The 18,281-nt window shown below is 56.4% G+C and overlaps 2 protein-coding genes across 2 annotated transcripts; both read left to right on the forward strand.

The window, feature by feature from the left end:
• The first annotated feature begins 3,999 nt into the window (after positions 1–3,999).
• On the forward strand, positions 4,000–11,226 carry SMARCD1 (SWI/SNF related BAF chromatin remodeling complex subunit D1). Its single transcript, XM_084499807.1, has 13 exons — positions 4,000–4,276; positions 4,391–4,578; positions 5,717–5,759; positions 5,858–5,980; positions 6,286–6,408; positions 6,889–7,005; positions 7,349–7,450; positions 7,548–7,709; positions 7,804–7,901; positions 8,324–8,459; positions 8,808–8,930; positions 9,188–9,289; positions 9,513–11,226. The coding sequence occupies exons 1-13, from the start codon at positions 4,109–4,111 to the stop codon at positions 9,564–9,566; spliced, it is 1,539 nt and encodes a 512-aa protein (XP_084355933.1). The 5' UTR covers positions 4,000–4,108; the 3' UTR covers positions 9,567–11,226.
• Positions 11,227–12,105: 879 nt separating this feature from the next.
• On the forward strand, positions 12,106–17,340 carry GPD1 (glycerol-3-phosphate dehydrogenase 1). Its single transcript, XM_084499806.1, has 8 exons — positions 12,106–12,250; positions 12,413–12,590; positions 13,021–13,161; positions 13,503–13,641; positions 14,568–14,680; positions 14,996–15,229; positions 15,427–15,533; positions 15,806–17,340. Exons 1-8 carry the CDS (start codon positions 12,210–12,212, stop codon positions 15,900–15,902), a joined length of 1,050 nt encoding a protein of 349 aa, XP_084355932.1. The 5' UTR covers positions 12,106–12,209; the 3' UTR covers positions 15,903–17,340.
• The last annotated feature ends 941 nt before the right edge of the window (positions 17,341–18,281 follow it).

Raw genomic sequence — 18,281 nt, forward strand, 5'->3', positions numbered from 1 at the left:
CTGCATAATAGCAAATGGGCAGTGGGCAGGGAATACGAAAATGCCAAACTTCCCCCGGTCGCTTGGCTCCGGCCACGTCCTTCTTGCTCCTGGAAATGGCAGACGGGTGTTTTGCATTTAAACTAGAAGAGACTCGCTGCTATTCTGGTCCTTCTCTGCCAGAGCTGGTGCTGCAAAGGCCACGGGGTGGGCTTTGAATAGGAACAAGATGATACAGCAAAGCCCAGAAGGGAGTTAATGAACCTAAATTAATTGCAGCCAGACATTGTGAGTAGCCAGAGCAGCTGACCGTGCCCGCTTCCTCCTCGGTGCCATTCACATGGCTCCTGTTGCAGGGACCAGGCAGCGACCCCAGCTCTTCCAGGGCTCCCCATTAACGTGCTGGGCTGTGCTAGGAGCTGGCCACCCATCCGTCACAGCCTGGCGCTGCAGGAGCACCTCCCCAGCCTCGGCACGACTGCCTGAGGGTTTTGCTGCTGCTGGAAGCGATGCTGGTGAGCCACAGCCTGGAACAGCCTCACAGAGGGGTTGCCAGGACCCCAAAAGCAGCACAGCTGATGCACTTCCCACCCCTGGAGCTGAGGCAAGGTGAGGGATGGGTGCCCAGCCAGGAGCCGGCCACCAGCGGGAGCAGCATGGTCACGAAGTGGACACGCTGCACATTTTCTGACTCGAGGCTCCAAGGAAACACACGATCCACGCACCGCCGGAGCATACGGGACGGGGAGCCTGAGCTGGGGATTACCACGCAGGGGCTGCGAGGGGCTGGCAGCCTGCACGGCGTGCGAGGCACGCAGCGGCGCGAGCCTCCCGCTGTGCGCAAGACAAGGAGTTAATTACACCTCGCAGGAAGCAGCTCTGCAGATCCACGTGAGGACGAGGTGCGACGCACCCAGGTCTGAGATTGCTGGGAAGCACCTGCTCGCACACTGCTGTGTTTACCTTGCAGATCGTGTGGCTGCTGAAACCCTCCCGAGCTCGGATTAATCATGCAACGTGCACATAGCCATGGGCAGAGATAGCATCACCTCTTCTCCTCCCTGGCAATAATTCCCGGTTACCACTTGCTCTTTGCGAACGCTGCCAGCAGAAACAGGCGCTGAGATATAATTACACAGCCCTGGATGCTGCTCGGCTGCCTGGAGCTACCGCCATACGGGTTGGGGAGGAAGGTTTCAGAGGAGCTGCCTTGTGCCAGCAGGTGCAGGAAAATGAAGGTGCGCGGGGTGGCATTTCACCAGCCGTTTCCACTGGGAGGAACAAACCAAACCCTCAGGGCAGAGGGAAGGAGAAAGGACAAGTGTAAGGAGACACTGAGCCGGGGAAGCCGGGGATATTTTGTCCCTGCGTTTCTTATGAGACAGCTAAAAACAGGGGACACTGAGGACTGGCAAAGGAGCATCCCTGGGGACGGGGATCTGCAGTCACATCCCCAGCTGATGCGATGGGGGGGGGTCTCTCCAGACCCTGCAGCTCCCCCGCTCCCTGTGCCAAACCGAGCAGCAATCCATGTCCCACCTCCCTCTCTGCATTTCTCAGGTTAGCCCTCGCTTCCCCTCACTCCGTGTGTCCCCTCCCAGGAGAGCCAGGCAGCTTTCCAGCCTGCCCCAAAGGCTCCTGCCAGGCTTTAAGTCTCAGTCAAAGTTGCAGCCGAACAACATGGAGCAGATAAGTTCCACTGCTTTTCCTCTCCATGAATATTTCATAAGGCAGCTGGGCGCCAAGCCTGTCGGAGGTGGCATTAAATTAACTGCACGGACACATGAATGCTGAGACAACAGTTAATGGCTGTGCTCAGAGCTTCGTGTTTTTCGTTGAGGATAGGAAATTCTGTATCTGGTAGAAAAGGTGCAAACATATCCCTGCTTCTTTCCTCGCTCAACTACGCCATGCACTGTACAAGGCAGCCTCCTAAATGACCCATGGTCATCATTAATTGCTTAATTAATACTTGTGGTGTGACTGCTCCCTCGGCGTTTTTCACAGATTAATGCTAGCTGGATTTGCGTCCCTCTTCTCTCTGAACAACCGCAAGGATAAGTGCTCTGGGGAGCAGGGGAACGTAACGCTAATACTTGCAGAAAGTGACCTTTAATTCCAGTATCACGCTTTCTGTAGCACCCCAGGTCACTGTCAACGGAGACAGGAATCCTGCTCCCAGCTGCTCAGCCTAAACTGGAGCAAACCAACCCCAAACACGGACTGCACAAAGGGGACAGAGCCCGTGAAGCCCGGCAGTCTGCACCCACAAATTCCCCTCCTTGTCCCTTGAGCCACACAGCATCAAGGCTCAAGCACGCTGAGACAAGGCTTCTGCCTTCAGCTTTGGAAAATCACTTTCAGAAAGCCCCTTTCTGAACGCACACCAAGTCTCTCCGTAACTCACACCCACCCACATGCAAAGAGCAATTCTGCACGACTCCACGAGCAGCTCCCAAGGCTAACTTTGTACACCTGCAGGGCACCCATCACCGTCTGGATAAAGCCTTTTAGCCATACCACACCGATGTGTATAAATGATAGGAAAACGTGCCCATTTATGCTCCATGTGCTTCCTTCCCAAGACGTCCTGCTGAGAGGTGTTGCTGACCCTTCTGCAGGTTGGATTCCTCCAGCCTTGGGGCAGGCAAAGCACATCCCAAAACGGGAAGGATTTGGGACCAGCATCTCCTGCAAGAGGCACAGATTTATAACTGGGAGCATTACAGGTAGGGGCTGGCAAGCGTGGGATCAACACCCCAACCCTCCTCAGCTCCAAAGCAGCACTGGCAGCGACAACCCCTGTGCAGTAGCTGACGGCTGTGGGGGAAAGCAGCCAGGCTAAACTAGGACAGGAGGGATCAGAGCGAGGTGCGGCGGCGGCTGAGGGAGGTGGATGAGTCCCCCAGCACGCCTGAGCCTCGCTTGACGGCTGCCAGATGAGGAATTCGGAGCTGTGAACCCATCTCGCAGGTGGCTTTGCCCAGAGATGAGAGCTCCCGGGGCTCCCACTGCGGCTCCCCCCTGCCCAGACACCCCCTCTGTGATTCCCCACAGCCCCTGATTCTGGCAGCAGCCCCCCCATGCCCCCCGCATCGCCCGAAGGCTCCCCAGGAACATCGCCCCCAGCACAACCAGGACCCCGCTCCCCCCAGTACTCCCACCAGGGCTCCTGCACCCCTCGGGACCCTGCCCCTTCCTATACCCCCTACACCCCCCAAGACCCCCCTCAAGACCCCAGCACCCCCTCAGAACCCCCCACCCCCCGAAGACCCCTACACCCCTCAGAACTCCCCACAACCGCCCTATCCTCCCTGTCCCCCTCCCTGCTCCCCCTCTTCTCCCCATGTCCCCTGTGTCTCCCCAGTCCCCTCAGTGTCCACCTGGCCTCCCCATGTCCCCTTGTGTCCCCCTCCTCCACTGTGTGCCCCCCCCCAGCCTCCCTGTGTCCCGTGTCCCCCTTGCCCCTGTGCCCCCCTTGCTCCACCCCGTGCCCCCCTTTGTCCCCCTCTGTGATCTCCCCAGGTCCCCTCTGTGTCACCCCCAGCCTCCCCGTGTCCCCGTGTCCCCCTGTTTGTCCCCTGTGTCCCCCTTTGTCCCCCCATGTGCCTCCCTTTGTTCCCCCTCTTAATCCCCCCAGCGTCCCCCCAGGTCCCCTCGTGTCCCCGTGTCCCTCCCGTGCCCCTCCTTGGTCCCCCCTGCGCCCCCCCACGTCCTCCCACATCCCCCCGTGTCCCCCCCGGCCTCCCCATGTCCCCCTGTGTCCCCTTTTGTCCCCCCCGTGTCCCCCTTTGTCCTCCCCTTTATCCCCCTGGTGCCCCCCCAGGTCCCTTTGTATCCCCCTGTGTCCCCCCTTTGTCCCCCTTGGTCCCCCCCACATCCCCCCCACATCCCCTCACGTCCCCATTTCCCCCCCCCCAAGGTCCCCCCATCCGCCAGGTGTCGCCCTCCTCCCTCCTCCCTCCTCCCTCCTCCTCCTCCTCCTCCTCCTCCTCCTCCCTCCTCCTCCCTCCCTCTTTCTCCGCAGGGAGCCGGGGGCTGGGGCTGGGGCTGGGGCCGGGCTCTCCTCCGGGGCCCCGCCGGTTCCGGCTCCTCCGTTCCGGCTCCGCTCCCTTTGTGCTGGCAGAAGATGGCGGCGCGGGCGGGTTTCCAGTCGGTGACTCCCAGCGGTGGCGGCGGGGGGGCCGCTGCCGGGGCCGGAGCCTTGGGGCCGGGAGCTCCGGGAGGGCCGGTCCGGATGGGCCCGGCCCCGGGCCAGGGCCTGTACCGCTCGCCGCTGCCGGGGGCCGCCTACCCGGTGAGGCGGGGAAGGGGCCGGCGGGGCGGGAGGGAGAGGGGTTGGGGCCGGGCTCGGGCTCGGGGTCGTCCCCCCGGCCCGGCGGGCTCTGGAGCGTTTTTCTTCTCTCCGCAGCGCCCCGGGATGTTGCCGGGCAGCCGCTTGGCCCCTCAAGGGCCTTCCATGGGGCCTCCCGGTTACGGCGGGAGCCCGGCGGTGAGGCCCGGGATGGCGCAGGCCGGCCTGGATCAGGCCCGCAAGAGGCCCGCGCCGCAGCAGCTTCAGCAGGTGCAGCCGCAGGCGGTGCCCAACCGAAACCACAAGTAAGGGGCGGAGGTAGCGGGGCGTCCCTGAACATCCCCGGGCATCCCCAAACATCCCTGAACATCCTTGGACATCCACGGGCATCCCTGGTCATCCCCGAGCATCCTCAGACATCCCTGGGCATCCCCAAGCATCTCCCAATCATCCCTGGGCATCCCTGAGCATCCTCGGACATCCCCAGGCATCTCTGGGCATCCCCAAGCATCCCCCACTATCCCTGGACATCCCCTGATCATCCCTGAGCATCCTTGGGCATCCCCAAGCAGCCCCGAGCATCTCCTGATCATCCCCAAGCATCCCCAGACATCCTCAAACATCCTCGGACATCTTCTGACATCCCTGAGCATCCTCAAGCATCCTTACACAGCCCCCAACATCCCCAAGCATCCCCAAACATCCCCAGACATCCCCAATGATCCTCCAAGCATTTCCGGACATCCCTGAGCATCCCCAAGCACCCTTGGCCATCCCCAGTCATCCCTGAGCATCCCCTGACATCCCCAAGCATCCCCAAACATCCCTCAAAATCTCCAAGCACCCCTGATTTCCCCCCAGGCATCCCCGATCCCCTCAAACATCCACGGGCAGGCTCACATTCATTGCTCCTTTCCCCAGAAGCATCATGGGGAAAGATTGGGTTTTGGGGTGCGGGTAGGGCACTGCCGAAATCACAGAACGAGCCCTAAGGCCTTGCCAAAGCCGAGGCTGATTTTGTGTCGTCTGCTGGCTGCTCACAGCAGCACAAAGCTTTTCTGTGTGACCGTGTCCACGGCGCTTTGCCTTCACGCCACGCCCGGGCCTCTCGTTGCATCTTTTTGTTGGGTGGCTGAAAGGGAGTTCAGCTTTCGTGTGCAGCCTCTTTTTTTAGGAGAGGGGAGCTTCCAGCAGATACAAGAATAACGCGCAGCTACTAGACAAGGGCACGTTTGTGTTAGGTTTCTGGCAGAACCATGCGATGCCTCGGTAACGTTGGCAGTGCATCCCTTGGTTTAAAAGGAGTCTCCTAGAAAAGTCGGTCCTGGAAATCACAAGTCACTGCGGAGAGGCTAAACCAAGGAACAAGCCACCACGCTGCTGCTTTCGTGACTGCCTGTTGGTAATTTGCACAGTTTTAACACTCATCTCCTTCCTTTGCAGCGCTAAAAAGAAAAAGATGGCAGACAAAATTCTACCTCAGAGGGTGAGTGGCACGCGCAGTTGCAGCCCCTGATAATATGAAAGGAGCGCGAGGGCGCCGGGGGTGATTTGGGTTCTTGACTGGCTCCTGCTTTGCTGTAGATTCGTGAGCTTGTCCCCGAGTCTCAGGCCTATATGGACTTGCTGGCCTTTGAAAGGAAATTGGACCAGACGATCATGAGGAAGCGCCTGGATATCCAGGAGGCCTTGAAGCGACCCATTAAGGTAGGTGGGGGCTGCGTTCGTGGTTGTTGTAAGCAAGGATTGGAGAATCTTACCTTGGTGGAGGGTGGAGGAGGGCATTGAAGTTTGGGTCTCGTCCCTATAAGCGTGGCCTATAAGGAATCTTAATTAATATTCCAGGAATAACCAAGGAGCAGAACCAGGAATGCTTCTTTCCCTGCTGCTCCTCTTAGGAGAGGGGAAATAGGAGGCAAACAAGAATATCAAGCTCAGTTTTGGCAAAGCATAAGCAGGATAGCCATCTGTTTACTTCAAAATTAACACTGAACTGATGCTTTTTCTTCTAGCAAAAGCGAAAGCTACGCATTTTTATCTCCAACACCTTCAATCCAGCCAAGTCAGATGCAGAAGACGGAGAAGGAACAGTTGCCTCCTGGGAGCTTCGGGTGGAAGGACGGCTGCTGGAAGATGTAAGTGTGAGTTACACTTACACCACAGAGGTGACTTTATGGATCTGGAACTGACAGTGAAACCAGTTTCTTAGTGTCCGAGAGCGTAGCTAAGGGCTTGATATCCTCCTTCATCTCTGTTTTCCAAGGAGTCTGATGGTGACGAGACCGAGAGCCCAACTCAGAGACCGCTGGGTATCCCCATGGCAGAACATGAGTTATACAAAGTTCTTATAGCTATAAGAATTAATGGTGAGAGACGGTCAGTGGCTCTTAGAACCAGGGTGCTTGCATTTTATCTGATTGCTGAGTGAGCTAATTTCCTCCAAGCTCATCTCTGTCTCCAGTCTTTCACCATTTTTTTTGACTTGGAACTTGATTTTCCATGTATTGATGAATGTAAGTGTTCAGAACGTAGAGGAACGCTGGTGGGCGCCGTGCCTGTGCTTGCGTTCCTGGGGCTTGCTCTCCTGACTCTCTTCCTTCCTGTGTTGCTTGCAGTCTGCTTTGTCCAAATACGATGCCACCAAGCAGAAAAGGAAGTTTTCATCCTTCTTTAAGTCTCTGGTCATTGAACTTGATAAAGACCTCTATGGCCCTGACAATCACCTGGTAGAGGTGAGCTTCTTTTTGCTGTATTGTCTCTAAAAATGAGTTGTTGTTTCAGGAGACTGTATATATTTGTATATATGTTGTATAACTTGAGAGGTGAGGGTATTTAAGATTTGCTCAAGTGGCTGGGAGCCAGGCTTGAAGTCTCTTTTCTTAGCTTCTTCCGTGGAGTTGCTAGGGGTCTGAATAAATGTATTAACTCTCGTTACAAACTATAAATGGGAATAAGATGAATTTTCTGTAGTGGGTGTGGTTTACTGACGAGCATGCTGGGTGCCAAGCAGCAGGAGCAAAGGAAATCGAGCATGTGAGTGCATCTGAATGCCCTCTCCTGTTCCACATATTCCAGTGGCACAGGACTGCAACAACCCAGGAGACGGATGGCTTCCAGGTGAAGAGGCCAGGAGACGTCAATGTGCGCTGTACTGTCCTTCTGATGCTCGATTATCAGGTAAGATGTCAGGAGCAAAACGCTGGGCTTGCAGTGTTTGCTCAGCCGTGTCTGTGGCCACGTTCCCATCTCATCGTTCTGCGCTATTTTGTTTAAGCCTCCCCAGTTCAAACTGGACCCCCGCTTGGCTCGCCTGCTGGGGATTCACACTCAGACCCGTCCGGTGATCATCCAGGCTTTGTGGCAATACATCAAGACCCACAAGCTCCAGGACCCCCACGAGCGGGAGTATGTCATCTGTGACAAATACCTCCAGCAGGTAATGGTGGCTGGGGCTGCCTCAGCGTTTCTTTGTGAGCAGCCAGGGATCCCTGGCACTGAGCTCTCCGCTGAGCCCCGTGTTTCTGGCACAGATATTTGAATCTCAGCGGATGAAGTTCTCTGAAATCCCACAAAGGCTTCATGCGCTGCTCATGCCCCCAGAACCGATCATCATCAATCACGTGATCAGGTGAGACTGCTCCACTTGGCATTGTATTTACAGAAAGAAGAGTGGAAGGGATGGATGGGGCATGAGAAGACAATGTAATGTTCTCCTTTTTCAGTAGCAGTTCCCCTGTGTTGCCAGTCATCATTTCTTTGTCCAAGAATGGCCACCTCTTGTTTACCACAGCCCCCTTTTCCACCAGGCACTCCCATGTTCATGCCATCCTTTGCATGACAGTTGCTCCAAGCAGATTGCTATCTACACGGTTACTTAGCCCGTGTGCTGCAAAGCCACGTGGAGCTGTGCTGTTTGGTGTTAGAGCTGAAGCTAACAGGAGCTTGGCTTGTCCCTGCCTGCAGTCCTTATGCAGCATCACCCTAGAGTAGCCACAATTTGGTGCTTTCTTGAACTACTCACCTGTTTTGAATTCTTTTGGATGCCCCTAGTGTTGACCCAAATGACCAGAAGAAAACAGCCTGCTATGACATCGATGTGGAGGTGGATGATACCTTGAAGACTCAGATGAATTCATTCCTGCTCTCAACGGCTAGCCAACAAGAAATTGCTGCTCTGGATAACAAGGTGAGAGGAGTTCCTTCAGGTCTGCTGTCCTCAGTGCTGGGTAGGAGTGTGTGTGGAGCAAAGTGACCCCTGAATGTGACAGTTTGGCTTTGTGCTTTTGTGCATTTGGAAGCTGGAGACAGTTCTGCCGTGGTTTCAAATAGGTGGCGTTATCTGGAAGCACAGTTTTAAAGGAAATGGTCAGTGGGGAAATTGGTAATGTTTAGAGCAGGAAGGTGGGAGCTGAGAATCCTATCTGATAAGTGAGCCAGGGAGTATAAGAATTCACCTTCGTGTGTTGGATCTCTTGATGTTTCTCTGACATTTTCCCCTATTCAGCAGTCTCGTTGCTGTGCTTATCTCCTTCAGATCCATGAAACAATAGAGACAATTAACCAGCTGAAGACCCAGCGTGAGTTCATGCTGAGTTTTGCCCGAGATCCTCAGGGCTTCATCAACGACTGGCTGCAGTCCCAGTGCCGGGACTTGAAGGTAAAAGCTTTGTCTTGTGGGGAAGGTGGATCCAGTCACACTCTTTCCTCATTATTACTAGCTCCCACTGAGAGAGAGAGAGAGGGAGAGAGGCAATTTCCTTTTCAGAAAGCAAGACGTGTATTGAAGTCAAGGATAAGAACCTGACCTGACTGTACTGACGTTTCTTTGTGGAAGGGGGGGTGTCTGTGCAGGCTTGCTCAGCACAGCCAGAGCTTTCTCACTCCCTGAACTGTTTTGTCCTTTGTGCTTTCCAGACGATGACTGATGTTGTTGGGAATCCTGAAGAGGAGCGTAGAGCTGAGTTCTACTTCCAACCATGGGCTCAGGAAGCTGTGTGCAGATACTTCTACTCCAAGGTGAGCGTCCCCAAGCAGGTGTCCCCCTCTGTACGTGGTGGCTCAGCGTACCTGGCACTCCTTTTTCACGGCTGGTGAGAAGTGGCATTGCTGAGCCTCACTTGGAGGCACTGCTGATGCATCTTGGTCCCAGTTTGTACCCCCCCTTTTCCACCTGGGCCCTGTGGTACTTTGTTTGCTGCGCTGCTGTGTGTTAATGCTGCAACTCTGGCTCCTCTTGCAGGTACAGCAAAGACGGCAGGAACTAGAGCAGGCCCTGGGGATCCGCAACACATAGGCCGCTCCGCTCCTCCCCAGCCAGAAGGCATCACAGCTACTTGTGGAGACAGAGCTGCAGAGTACGCTGTTATGGCTCACGTAATCCCACTCCGGCACTGAGGCCTGCACCATTATCCATCCTGGCATTGTCCCTCTTGGGGCAACTCTAGGACACCTGGGGTCTTCTGGGGAGTGGCAAGCAGACGGGCTCCAACGAGCACACACTTCTACCTGGTTTTCTTCCTGACTGTTGCCTTGTCAGTCCCAGGGCTTCTGAGAGCCTTTCCGTGACTCCGTACTGCCTGTAGTGTCCCCAGTAGCCAGTATGAATGCTGACTTGGAGCTTTTCTCAAGTTCAGAAACCACAGCCCGTTCCTCCTCAACTAGCATCTAGTTGTGGCACACGCGAGACCTGGGTCTGGGAAGCCTGGACCTGCTCTAAGGGTGGAGCTCTGTGGCTAATCTTGTCCCTGCCTCTTTTTGTAGCAAGGTACCAGGAGATGGAGCGGGCAGGACACCAGGAGTTGACATACCTCCAGCCCTCCCCTCCTTCACGCGGAGGGTGCTGCTGCACTGGGCTGCCCCACAGGTCCCTCTCCTCCTTGAGGAAGTTACTGGACTGTGTAGAGAATCGCTTCTTCCCTTCTCCCTTTTTTCCTGTCCTGCTCCCTTCATGTTCATGACAGACTTTTTTAGGCTGGGAATCACAGGGAAGATGAAGCATTGGCTTACTGCAGGGGTGTGGAAGCTCTGGAGTGCTGAGACTTCACTGCACTTCAGAGCACTTGGGGTTCCAGCAAGCCACCTGGCTGCTTCTTTTCCTTGTAGCAGGGAGAGAGGATGCAACAGCTGCCCGTGTAATTGTGCAGGGGTGGAGTGTTGTACGCTCATTCCTTCGGGACAGTTGTCATACATCACTTGCTGTGGGGACCAGAGGCTCCTTTCTGTGGACCTGAGTGTAACAGGACAGTTCTTGGGAATGGATGTAGCTCCAAGCATACGTGAGTTAGGAGATGTTTCCATGCTGAAGCTCCTGTGGTTTTTAGTCAAGTTTTAGGTTCCAGGGCTGCCATAAGGCCCAGCATGGATCAGGAATGTACAAGTAGACTTTCTTTACCGTGGGGAGTAGCAGCCCCCATGCCTCGTCATGGAACGATTTACTAGTGAACTAGTGGTCAGGTGTAAGAGAACGGCTTCTCTAACCCAGATCTCAGTATTTCTGCTCGGGACTAATGCAAATGGACTCAAAAGTTGGTCATATTCTCTCGAAACAGCTGCAAAACCACATTACTGACAAGCCCCCCTCCTCCCCACACCCAGCTTCGGTGTGGTTGGGAAGGTTACTATGAATTTGGGAGCCTGGGTGGCCCTACTCCTTGTGTCTGTGTTACTACATGTCTGTGAGTAATAGGCTCTCGACTTCCCTTCTCCTTTACCCTCTTTGAAATGGCTCCTCTGTGGTACTGGGGTGAAGGTCTTGGTGCTGATGAAGCAGCCCACTGACTCCTCAGGGTAGTCACACATGAAGGATGCTGAGTACTGCGTAGGCAAACATAGCTGTTGCAGAATAACTGCTTTTCTTAACTGAATATTATGGGTTTTTCCATGGACCAAAATTTTTTTTGTACTGTATCCTTGTAGATGTCACCCAGTTTTAATAAAAGCCTCCTGTGAAGGAAGCTGTCCTCCCTCCTTCTGTGCTGACAGCACGATTTCTCTCAGCAGCTGCCTCAGTGGATGATACCTCGTGTATTTGCCTGGGAAGGGACGGGATTATTTTCACTTTATTTTTTTTAACTGGTTTAAGAAACTGCAGAGAAAATGTTCGTCACGTTTTGGCCTGTTACACAGTGCCTTTTCAGGTAAGGATCTGTGGCTTGCAGCGCCCACTAAGCCTGTGCAGAGTGCTTTTGTGGGAAATAAGCAAAGTAACTTGAGCAAATCTGGAAATCCAGTGGCCAAGGTGCTGATAAAATCTAGACAGCCCAGTATTCACCCTGCCGCCTTGCAGAACGGTGACAGCCTGTTGCAAGCCCCATGGGATTCAGGCATGATTGTGAGGGAACTGTATTAAAGGTTCCAGAGATGGGTTTAAAGGCATGCAAACGGGGCTTTACTCTTTGCACCCTGCCTTGTTTATCGGAGTAGAAACGTAATGCTTTACAGAACACTTGTAAAGCCTTGCTGCAGGAGAAAGAGATCCTCTGTGTCTAGAAGAAAGGGCGCTTTGCGTAAGGTCAAGCAGTTGGTGCTGCTGCTGCTTAACGCCGAGATTAAGGCTGGCGTTGCCTCCTGGCTCTGCAATCAGATGGTTCACGTTTCCTACTCGGGGGACGAGCCTTCTTTGGGGGAAAAGAAAACGATTTTATGCAGAAAACGGGGGGAGGGAAGCAGCTGGGCAGTCACCATTCCCTGCTGTGCTGAGCTCGGTGCTCTTCACCTTTGCTTCGGGGCAGCGATCTGCGGCTGCAGCACTGCTCGGCGTTGGGTTGCGAGCACCGGCTGCGGCCGGGACAGGGACCTGGGCGGCCCCCGGGGGCCACGGGTGCCCGGTTTGCCCCGGGGCGGAGCGGGAGGCGGGCTGGGGCCGCCCCTGCTCGGGGGCAGCCTTCAAATAGCGGCGTTGGGCTCAGCACAGCGCAGCGCTCCGGCTCTTTGCACCATGGGCGGCAAGAAAGTGTGCATCGTGGGCTCGGGCAACTGGTGAGCACCCGGTGTTCGGCCACTCCACATCCCCTCCCGGAGCGTGGCACGGTTCCCACTCTCCCCGGGACACCGGGACCCCCGTGCAAGTGCCGTGGGGTGCCCCGGGCTCCCCCCGGTGCTGGCAGTCTCGGTGCCTACGGCTCCGTTTTGCCCGTGCAGGGGCTCGGCCATCGCCAAGATCGCGGGCAGCAACGCGGCGCGGCTGAGCACCTTCGAGAACCTGGTGAGCATGTGGGTGCTGGAGGAGGAGGTGGGCGGCCGGCGGCTCACCGAAATCATCAACACGGAGCACGAGAACGTCAAGTACCTGCCGGGACACAAGCTGCCCCCCAACGTGGTGAGTGTGGCTGAGCACGAGATCCGCTGCCGGCAGCCGGGCTCCCTGGTGACAGGCAATAAAAAGCCGTGCCGGGAGCTGCCGCGGCCCCGCGGGCTGCAAAGGGGATGCACGGGGCTCGCTTAAACGTTCCCAGTGACCTTGCAGCTCGCTTGGATGAGCCGCAGCCCTGGCCACCCTCGCTGCCCACCTTTGCCCCTGCTCTGGCATCCCACAGGCTGGGCTCGAGGCCATGCGGCTGCCTCCAAGCTGGCATCGGCGGCGCGCAGCGAGCCCGTACGCTCAGCCTTTTGTGCTGCCAGGCTCCAGCCCCTCTGCCCAGGGAAACCCCACACAGTTGCCCTCCAGCCCCTCTTCCCCTCGTTGGGGATCGGGGCGGGCTCCTGGCCACGAAAAATGGGGTGTGAGTGCTGACGGTCCCACCCTGCAGGTGGCAGAGCCAGACCTGCTGAAAGCCTGCGCCGGGGCCGACGTCCTCCTGTTCGTGGTGCCCCACCAGTTCATCGGCAAGGTGTGCGAGCAGCTCAAGGGCCACGTGAAGAAAGATGCAATCGGGATGTCGCTCATCAAGGTGTGAGCAGGAGGAGCGCTGCCCTGGTGGCTGGGGGTCATAATTTCTGCGGGGCTGCAAAGGGGAGCCAGGAGGGTTGGAGCAGAAAGCGGGCTCCAGGGTTTGAGTGGTGTACAAGAGGGTTTGGGAAGCCTTTGTGGGGGTTTGGAGGTGTGTTCGTGGAGTAGAAAAGGGTGTGAGGGCATGTAGGGGGTGTGAAGTGCTGTGAGTGGGGTGCAGCTGAGCTTTGGGGGGGCTGTTGGGGTGACAGCATCGCAGGGTGGGGAGTGACGGGGTTGGGACAGCGGGGGCCAGGTCCTGGAGGGGACGGGTGCTCATCTCCACGCCTGGTTGTCTCCCAGGGGGTGGACGAAGGACCAGACGGGCTGAGGCTGATCTCAGACATTATCCACGAGAAGCTGGGAATCGAGATGAGCGTCCTCATGGGGGCCAACATCGCTAACGAAGTGGCAGAAGAGAAGTTCTGCGAAACAACCATCGGTAAGGAGCCGACGTCCCTCCTCGTTAGCAGCCCTCGTTTCTGACGAGCAGGAGGACGTAACGGGGGGGAGCGTGGTGCTGCCTAGAGAGAGCCGTCCCTTTTTGCCTGTGAAGGCAGCGAGGCTCCGTAGGAGCTGGATGAACTCATCCACAGGGTTTGCAGTGTGAGCGCTCACTTCATTAAAAGCGGAGTTGTGTGTCTGAAAGCTGCCAGCACCGACTGGGAGCATCTGGCAGGCAGCCTGGTCCAAGTGGAAGGGATGGACACTGAGAGACCCTTTAGGAAATAGAGTTCACCTACCTTTATCTCACGGGGCTTCAAGGGACAGTCACCTGGATCTCATGTCCTTGCTAGCCGGGGCTACTTGGGAGTTCATCTGGCGGCAGCTCCTGACATCCTCCGTGCTGTTTGTGAATCATGCAGAGCAGCCAAAACCAACAGAACAGTTCTCTGGGTTAGAAGTTACAAGATTCAAAGTGTCCGTGCTTTAAACAAAAGCAAACAAGGCGTGCAGAAGGCTGCAGAGACCGGAGACGTGGAAGCAGAGCTTGCTGTCGCTGCAAGCACAGCAACGCTCCCATGCAGGGCCCTGCAGGAACAGAGAGAGCAGCAGCCTCCAAACACAAACTCGCAGTCTCTGAAGACGCCTTTAATCTACTGGGCATGCCACTTCTGTCTTGCTCAATGCGATGGCAGGCATGGGAATCCCAAGGTTGAACCTTGGTTATCCGCCAGGCACTGTACGGTGGCGCTTTGTGGTCCCACAAACGTTTAGCAACGTCCAGCAGTTGAGCAAGAGATTCCTCTCCCTGCACTGGCCGCAAGGGCTACGCTGCAGGATCATACCAGGAGAAGAGAGCAGCCCTCCTCTGGGGTCTCCTTCACGTCCCCCTCTCTCCTCACGCTCCTCCTTTTGCCTCGTCAGGGTGCAAGAACGCGCAGTACGGGCAGATCCTGAAGGAGCTGATGCAGACACCGAATTTCCGCGTCACGGTGGTGCAGGAGGCTGACACCGTAGAGATCTGTGGGGCCCTGAAGGTGGGTGAGCTGCTGGCTGAGGTCTGCAGGTCCCTGTTAGCAGAGCCTGAGCTCTGCGGGGAGCTCTGGGGAGGAGGCTGCCACTTGGATGAACTCCTCGGGATATTGCACCCTGGCTCGCCGAGACGCTTGGGCAAAAGGCCAGGTTTTGGAGGCAGCTGTGTGTGTCCTGTTCGGCTCCTCGGAGGGATTGATGGCTGCTAGACAGGCAGGGGCAGGCAGCAGCCTGCTCTCGGGATCACACGGGCAGCTTGTGGATGTGGCAAAGCCCTGGGCTCTAGCGGGAACGGATCGCTCCGTGCTATTGTCTTGCAGAACATCGTGGCTGTAGGGGCTGGTTTCTGTGATGGGCTCGGCTTCGGGGACAACACGAAGGCTGCTGTTATCCGTCTGGGCCTGATGGAGATGATCGGCTTCGCCAAACTCTTCTGCAAGGGCCCCGTCACCCCCTCCACCTTCCTGGAGAGCTGCGGGGTGGCCGATCTCATCACTACCTGCTACGGCGGTCGCAACCGCAAGGTGGCTGAGGCTTTTGCCAAGACTGGGAAGGTGAGCAGAGCGGGGAGCAGGCAACGAGGGGGACCTTAATACCTGCACCAATCTGATGAGTTGGCCGTAGCAGGGAGCCAGCGAGCCTTGTGGCATTCTTCACCTGCCCAGCGCCACGGCCTGGCTCCAGGGAAGGAGCTGTGGGGCAGTGGATGGCATCGCAGGCTCCAGCTCCCCTCTCTGTTGGGTTGTTTCAGTCTATTGAGCAGCTGGAGAAGGAGATGTTGAACGGGCAGAAGCTGCAGGGTCCCCAGACGTCTGCCGAGCTGCATCGCATCCTCAAAAGCAAGAACATGGTGGAGAAGTGAGTGCTCTCATCCCCCTTGTCTGCTTTTTTTTTTTTTTTTTTTTTTTTGAGGCTGGGCTGGGATCTTCCCCGCAGATGTGGGAGGGGAAAATTCACCTTCAGTGTCTCTGAAGCTCAGGCAAAGCTTTGCAGTGCCCGCATCCAGCCTGGTGGGTGAGGCAGCACACCTCAGTCCCACCTGCTCCTGCCCCACGGTCCTGCATGGCACAGCAGAAGTGGAGGTGCTCTGGCAATGCAGCAAGGGCTGATTTTGTCCATCCTGCCCGTAGGTTCCCCCTCTTCACAGCCGTGTATCAGATCTGCTACGAGGGCAAACCTGTTACCGATGTCATCAAGTGTCTCCAGAACCACCCCGAGCACATGTAAGTGGGCTCTGCCTGCAAAAGCACCGATCCTGCTGAGACGAGCAGAGAGCTCCTGCCCGCACCAACTTGCTGCTGCCACGGCTTTGCGAGGAGTCCAGATTTCCTGGGAGCCTTTGCAGAGCGCTGGAAGGGCAGAGGTTCCCCTTCTCAGCCCTGGAGACTGCCAGCCTGAGCCTGGCATCTGCACGGAGGTACCTGCTGATCCCCCTCTCTCTTCGAAGGGCTCGTTTAGCTTCTGCTTCTGTCTAGGGTCTGCCCTGAGCGGGGCTGAGCATCTTCCTCTTTTCACTTTCTTTCGCTGCGATGGATTCCGTTCCGCTGCGAGGGACTCTGCTAAGTCGTCTTGATCAATACAGGCTGTGCAGGAGGCACTGCCTTGGAGGGCAAGCTTTGCTATTAGCCCCATGGGGCCACTTCGCATGACACCAGCTCTTTCCTGCTTGCTGCTGTTGCTTTGGGCTTTGTGCTGCCTTGCACAGGGGGCACGGTTCCCTGCCAGGCTCCACCAGAGACTGAAGCTCCTGAGGACTTTCAAAGGGGCTGACAAGCACTCTTCTTTCTAAGAAGCACCAGCAGAGAAAATAGCTCTTTGCCACCCTGCCATGCGCTGCTTCCCCAGCCACCACCAGCTGCTCCTGCTGAACGGGACGGCCGAAGCTCTGCGCGTGTGAGGACGGCTCCGGAGGGAGCCCTCGGAGCTCAGTTATCCAGCTTTTTGCTCTCACACCCAAGCCTGGCCGCTGACCCCTTTTGTCACCGATTTGTCTGTGCTAATTCCATGCCCGCTGCCTGTCCCTGGGCAGCCCTCCTCCCTCGCCTTGGTTCGTCCTCTGGCTGGCTTTGGCAACGCAGGGACCAACTGCCCCAAAGTCTTTCTGAGCAGCTGGCAGGCAGCGCAGCCCTTGGCAGTGTACCTGCCGAAGCAGTTGGGCCGTGGTGCTTTTAGACGAGTGACCCGCAGCAGCTTTTGCCTTCACTCTTGCTCTGCTCTGTGCCGTAGGCTGGGCTTTGCTTCTTTCCGTGGCTTTATAGGAGCTGAGAAAGCAGGTTCCACGCTTTCCCTGCCGCCCCTCGTGGGAGGGTGCTGGAAATTGCCCGCTAGCGCAAGGGGCAGCACAGGACGTGATCCACAGAGGTACAGGCAGACCTCCAGCATCACAAGAGAGGACAGAGGTCTCGTGCCTCATGCTGTGCCTTTGAAACTTGCCCCTTGTCCAGCTGGCTGCCACGTGCCTCTCTGGGCCTCTGAAGCTGGTTCACTCTGCTCGTGTTTGCTCAGGGCCGCGTGGCCGGCGGTTCACTGATCCCTGTCTGGGCTGGCAGGCTGCTGGAGCTGCTGCAGATCTCGCCCCCGTTCCGGGTCCTAGTGCCATTGGGTCTCTGACTAGCAGTGTACTTCATGAATGTTTAAAATCATAATAAATTTGGAGAGGGAAGGGGCGGCGCACGCTTTTCTCTGCGGTTCCCGTGCATCGTTCTCTTTGGGTTGGTGCCCGCTGGTCTCACTAAGAGTGCAGGAGAGGGCACTGGCTGTTCCCTCCTGGCTCTGCACCCTTGTGTGCTGTTCCAAAAATGAGTAAGAGTGCCCCTGCAGGACAATGTTGGCTCAGAACATAACGCGGTGTCCCACTTGCTTTTTCTCAGCAGCAGTTCCTGTGTTCAAGTCTGGCTGTAGGACTGGGGAGGGCAGAAACTGCAGCGCTGAGCTGGGTCCAGGATCCTAACCTGGGGCCGGCAGGAACCGTGCCAGGGTCCCACTGTGCCACCTGTACCCCAGACTTTGATGTCTTAGCTTCTTGGGACGGTCTGTGCTGTTGTATTCATCTCTCTCCAGCTTCTTTTCCCTGCTGGAATTGCCTCATCCCTGCCTTTCTTTGAAACACATCTCGTACTGAGTGACCTTTCCAGGACTGTTAGTTCTCCGCTCGCCCTCTTGCTAGGGGAATTTAATCTGCTGGCAGTGCAGTTGTTTCTGTGCCTTTTATTAGACACGCATTCTCGGTAGCACCCTACGACCTTTAAATTCAACTCAGCGATCGTTCAGAAAGTAGCCAACATCGGCTTCCTCTGAGAAACTTCAATGAGCTTGGAGGGAAAATAAAGGAAGTCCAGTGTCTTCTTGCAGGGTTGGCACAACTTCTAGTTCCTTTTGTCTTGATGGGCTTCAGGAATCCCAGCTCAAGTGTTTGGATACGAGGCTCATACAGGGGAGAGAGCGTCCAAGCTCTCCTCCCTAGACACATCGCAGGCTCTCACCTCAGCATGTAAAGCTCTTGCCAGCACCTGCCTGGAGCTGCAGCAGGATCAGGAGCTGTGTTTTGGACTTAAATTTAGCTGTTAGCTCATCAGCTGCAGAAGTACATCGCTCCAAGCGCGGCTT

The sequence above is a fragment of the Aythya ferina genome (assembly GCF_964211825.1).
Source record: "Aythya ferina genome assembly, chromosome: 28".
Lineage (NCBI taxonomy): Eukaryota > Metazoa > Chordata > Aves > Anseriformes > Anatidae > Aythya > Aythya ferina.